This window comes from Pteropus alecto, unplaced genomic scaffold (genome assembly GCF_000325575.1).
Source record: "Pteropus alecto unplaced genomic scaffold, ASM32557v1 scaffold251, whole genome shotgun sequence".
Taxonomy (NCBI): Eukaryota; Metazoa; Chordata; class Mammalia; order Chiroptera; family Pteropodidae; genus Pteropus; species Pteropus alecto.
In genome coordinates this window covers 3981364-3987363 of record NW_006431048.1, presented here as the reverse complement: position 1 = coordinate 3987363, position 6000 = coordinate 3981364, and the positions used below count along the sequence as shown (strand labels likewise).

General features: G+C 40.0%; 1 protein-coding gene across 1 annotated transcript in view; it reads right to left on the bottom strand.

The window, feature by feature from the left end:
• LOC102891261 (kalirin RhoGEF kinase) overlaps positions 1 to 6000 on the bottom strand; it is a 295084-nt gene that overhangs the window by 75724 nt on the left and 213360 nt on the right. The window contains exon 17 of the mRNA XM_025052186.1: positions 836 to 1027. Coding sequence (XP_024907954.1) covers positions 836 to 1027 — 192 coding nt within the window. The remainder of the gene's footprint in view (positions 1 to 835; positions 1028 to 6000) is intronic.

Sequence of the window (6000 nt, the reverse complement as noted above, 5' to 3'; positions counted from 1 at the left end):
ACAGCTATACCGTCTTATTAGTTAGGCTCATGGTTCTCCACTGACAGAGAGGGCTGTGTTTCCTCCATTAGACTGAGGGCCGCATGAATAAGAGAGCTATATGTTTTTCCAGCAATGCTTAGTGCCTGATTGTGGTAGATTAGATTTTTGTTCAGCAAATTGTCACTCTCCTCTCCCAATCTCCATAGGAGGCATATACTTCCCTGCTTCATTGATATTGGTTTGATCATATGTCTTGTTTTGGCCAAAAGGATGTTAGAGCATGTGGAACAAGCAGAAACTTGAAATGTATTTGCACAGTAGATTTTGGGCTCTTGCACACTTGCCTTTCACCATAAATGTGCTTCAAGTAGCTGCTGGTCAAAGAGGATGAGAGACATGGAAATAGAACTAGACCCAATCTGCAGCTTCAAGCCAGGTGAATCAAGCTCAGCCAAGACCAGCTGAACTTGAGGTACTAAAGCAAAAACAATTTAAAAGCTTATTGTTTTTATACCAGAGAGTTTTGGTGATTTATTACACAGTATTTTGTGGCAACAGCTGACTGATACCATGCCAAATCAGCTTTTAGCATACAACCACCCAATTTCTAATTCAACAACTAGATCCAATGAGTTTGAGAAATTTATAAGAAACGAATCACATGATCCACTTCTGTAACGGAAAGTATTACAAGGAAGCCAACCGTGTTGTTTCCACAAATCATTCTTCTACTCTCAAAGATTAGTTCCAAGAGGACTGGCTTCTACGGTAGATACTGAAGATCTTGCAGTATGATGCAGAAAATAATCCTCCATCGATCCATCCCTAGACATCCAATAGCCCCTTGCCTCACCTGTTCAGAGGTTTTGTAAAAGGCCACAGAGGCGTTGACCAGTTTTAGCCGGTCTTCCATCTTCAGCATGAGCTGCTGCCAGTGGAGAGCCACCTTCTCAGCACACTCCCGGATGGCGTCTGCATCGTAGTGGCCAGCCTGGAGCAGAGCCTCAGCTTTCTGCTGTACCTGCAGGGCGCTCTGGTGCGTCTTCTGCAAGGAAGTGGCATGAAAGAGGGACTGGGCACAAGGGGAGGAGAGAGAAGTCCATGGGAACGACCCAGGCGTGGTATGGGAGGGGGTGGAGTGAGGCGTGAGTGGAAAGATGCAGAAAAGTTAAAGAGCTTTAAATGACTGATTCAAACATTTTGTCATGATGACTAAATACATCATTGTTTCTAAAGCATATTTTTAAAAAGAATATCATACATTTTCATTAACTAATCACTCAGGTCTCTAACTTCTGTCCACACTCCTTTCTCTTCTACTTGTATCACTCTGGGTTTTAAAGACATTTCAGTTTCTGTGGCAGAGGAACAACAGTGGTGTATAAACCTGCTCCCTGATTGGTTCATACATTAGTTAAATTTCCTTTTCAAATCTAGTCATAAAATTGTTCATCATCATGTGTTTTCAAAGGAGGTTATTGCTGCAGTCCCATTTTGCAGATCAAATAAACATACCACATAAAAAAATCACGTTAACACAAATCTGAGCCAATAATATAATCGTTTTAAACATTAATAATCAACCGAAAAGGATTCTAGGAGAAGGAATAAATTTGTCAGGTTAATAAAGCAAAAGAGAAGCATCTCACACCGTCCCTTAGTGATTTCACCAAGAAAACAGCAGTAGACAATTCAGCTCAACACATAATTCCACATCATTTGTGTTTGCCTTAGAATTATATATATGTAACTTATATAGATGTGAACGTTTATTTTCTTATTCAGGCTAAATGTGGTGGCTTGGATTCTATGAGTTTATATTAACTGTAGAGGTGGGGAGACCAGGCTGGAGGACTGGGTGGCAGGGAGAGAGCCTACTAAGATTAAAATTCATTAAAATAAAATACTGATGTGGATAAACCATATGACTTCAAAGAGGTAATGTTATCCCAGCCTCAACTGCTGGGATCATTTCAACCCAGTGGCATAGTACTAATTTGGCCTTTGTCTTTTTAGGAAAGTATAGCTTGCTGGCAGTGAAAGTGAGCAGCTAGAAGCCCAGTAACTTATTCCAGAATTAATTCTGCCCTTCTTCTTGGGCAGCAGCACCAGGACAGTCACCAAGAGCAAATCCACTCTGCACTCTGTGAGTGTGAATACAGCCTCCCTCCTTTTCACCTCTACCTCCCCTCTCACCCTCATCCCAGATGGCAGTCCCCACAGTCCTATTTATTCTTCCCAGTCTGTCAACCACTTCCTGGCTTCCCTGTCTCCTGAATCTGTACTCAGTGTTAGTTATGTTAGCACGACCTCCTCTAGCAACCTAGACTCTTTTATTCCCTTGCTTTGTCACTGAGTCAGCCTGCAATCCTGATGACCACATCGGCACTTGGGTTCCTCATTGCTGAAAGCAGCTAGAAAAAGTAATGGGCAGAAATGATCCACTGTAAATCTCCAGTTTCATTCTTGGTTTTATTTGTTTACACCATTTTCTTCTTCTGTCTCCTAAATGCAGAGGTACCCCACGGTCCATCCTTGGTTTTTGCTGGCTTCTGCAGAGCTCTCATCTGTTCTCCTGGCTTCTATTATTTCCTCTTTGTAAATAACTCCCCAGTCTACATCTCTCATCTGACACCTGACCCTCATCTTCAATTGTCTTTGGATCTGAGGGTGAGCCACCTGCCACACCTGTCACCTAGGTCAGCAGCACCAATTTGGTTGATCTGTCTGCCCATGTTAGTCGCTTACAAAGATGCATTATCAGTAGAAGAGTGAGAGATTTTCCTTGACATTGGAACCCTCACCAATGAATGCAAATGGCTTTACTGCCCTATCAGAGCCTCCACCTTCCTCTCAGACATTTCTTCAAGTTTCACATCTACAACTAAACTCCTCTCCCATCTAAAAGTCTTCCCGTGGCATTCTGCCATTCTCTTGATGGTCCCTTCTCACTGCCACCTAACTACAATCTCATCACCATCCTTGCCTGCTGTTTAGCACTCGCCTCTTCATACCCAGGCTGCTGTGGTGGTCACCTAGCTAGGCTCTTGCCTTCAATTTTTAATCCATCCAACCCATCCCTTACATTTCTGACAAATAAATTCTCTGTAATAGGAACTGCTTGGATTAAGTGACTTCACACATCCTTTGCAGCTCGAAAACTCTAATTTTATGCTACAAACTTCTTTTCTCAATTCAAAAGCCTCCAGGAGTTCCCTCATTGTTATGAAATGAAGCCTAAACTTTAGAGGATGTCATCAGATGCTTCTCTCCATGAGGTCCCAACTACTTCCATGCTGTTATCATGTACTACTCCCTTACAAAATCCTCTGAAAACACACCATGTGCTTTCTTGTGTTTGCTATCTTCATTCTTCTTGCCTTTAATGAACATATCTTAGCCTCTCTCCATCTATGCCCCAGTCTCCCTTTGAAGCTCAGCTCAAGTCCAACCTCCTTGAAAGAGGCCTTTTCAGACAGCTTGAGACTCACTAAAAACTACTCCCTTCTGAACAACATCACTCATCTAACGCTTGGCTGGTTCTCTATACTTAGTGAAACTCTCAAGGGAAGAAACTCTCATGGCAAAGGCTATTTTAAAAAGCACTTGAATTGCTGTCGTTTAATCAAGTGTACACTCTGGTAGGCACTGTGCTTATGCATATTTTTTCTAGTTCTCATGACACTACTACAAGGTGACTATTACTATTCCCACTTCACAGGTTAAGAAATGAAGACTCAGGCTCATTAAAAAGCATATAAACAAGGAATAAGATTCAGGTTTGACCTATTCCCCAAACCTATGTCCTTTCTTCTATGTCACATCACATCATATGATCTCTAGCAATTAGAACGCTACCTACATTTTCTCATATAAAGGAAGGGTTCACCAAATGAACATTTAGTGATTATGGTAATTATCTGGCCTCTCCTCGATATATGAAACCAGCATATAATTGTCATCATACACCTATTATTATGTCTTTTTTCTCTGAGAGTGGAAAAGTAACTTTAATTTTCCTATAATTTATACTATGTAACAAATCCTCTTCTTTATTCTAAAACTCGTTATCATCTAATAGTCCCAGGAACCCCTTTCTCCTTTAATTTCCAAAATGATAAACTCTTATGCATATGACAGATGACACAATCTTTGCTTCGCTAAGGTTTGAGTCATTAGTTTGCATTTATTTCTACTCTGTACTATCTAACCCTATTAAGTGCTATGTCTTTAAGACATGGATTATCAACAACATTGATGTTTAGTAGCAGTACATGGAAGAAAAATGAACCAAATCAATTGAATTTATTATCCAGTTTTAACTACTGGATAACTATTACTTAACTATTTCTGCTATAATGCTTAAAATATATAAGAATATTTCAAATAAAAATGGAATTTAAAATCGAGCTTGTCTCTGTGATGGTCACAGTCCTTGAAGACACATTAGCCACAACATCTTGGATACAAACAAATAATAACCTGGGCATGTTGATAAAGCTATGCTTCTAGGTGCTGTATACTACTCTTCATTATGAATGGCTCTGGGGACTTTTCCTGAAACCAAGGCTACTTCAGGTAAAAATTCTGAGCTTCATGGAAATCAAAACCTTCAAACTAATGAGGCCAACCAAGCTAAGGTGAATCTGCCCATGACAGTTCTAATATAGGCCTGGTTTTCTGGCTTAGTTATTAATAATTCCCTCCTCCACTCTTAAAAGTGTCTCAGTTTTAACAATAAATTATATGATCACCTTAACGATAGCTATTTTATTTTCCCTTCCAGAACCCAGGATTCTTTCTTAGGGCCTGAGAATTCAAATTATGTTCCACATTAGCAATCACTCCGAAGGCCTCCAGTAACACCATCAAAATGGGTTAAGCCAAACTAGACTAGATAGATCCACTTTCAAATTGCTGAAATCCTCCCTGGCATGTTTTCCCCACAGTGCAGAACCTGGTTAAACTAACATATTTAGAGAAAAGCACCAGGTCACCTGGACAAGGAATATATGTTGAAATTCTGGTTCTGTTCTCTTCATTATTCTAGCCATACTGCAGACCCCACCTGCCTCGCATCCCCGAGATCATCCAGAAATCCTATCTGCTCCGCCATATCCTCATGAAACCATAGATATAAACTTTACAGAGACCTCTATCTCAACGTCAGTTTCAAGAAAATTTAATCAACTTGCACCCATTTACTTAAGAGACATCTATGCTGAGCAAGCTTCTATTCTGTAAGGATGCAACAACATCTAATACAAATTAATACATGCTGCATATGCAAGTCAGGTGGAATTTTGTCATTTCGATAGCACTGGTTAATGCATTTACCCACTATTTTCCACTAGCTCACTCAAGTGTGCCATGAAACTTGGTTTTACTTGCTCAACATTTGATTAAGGGACTGAAAATTTAATTACCTGACAGGCAGGTAAACCTTCATATTCAAGATAAATGAGGAGGTTTGACCAAGTGCCTGGCACCCCTCACAGCTTTATGCCACGCCTCTAGTCTGACTGTCCATCCTTCATTCTCTTCATTGCCGCCTCTCTGTGTGCCTGCCTCCTGAATGCAATCCCGATCCTGATTTTTCCTTTACAGTAAATGGATCCTAACACTTACATTTTGGCATGCTGGTAAAAGTCAACGGAGACAGCTGATGATAATAAAACTTCCTTCCTCCAGTTAGTTCTTCCTGAGAAAATGATTTGCCCACATGTGTGTGCAATATATAATTTATTTTTAAATCTTAAATCCCAGACCTTACTCTAGTACTAGCAATGCTTCCTAAGAAGATATCGGGCATCTTACAGAAACATGTCATTCACATTTATGCTATGTTTACACACACAAGATGGCTTCTGGAAAATTAAATGGTTGAAGTCAATCAATACTAGCTTAAAAATGGCTAGCAATCAGTTGGATTACTTTATTAAAGATATACTTACTGGCACAGGCAATTAAAATTTTGTCGTTGTGCAAAATTCTCATTAGCAATCACTTTTTTAGTAG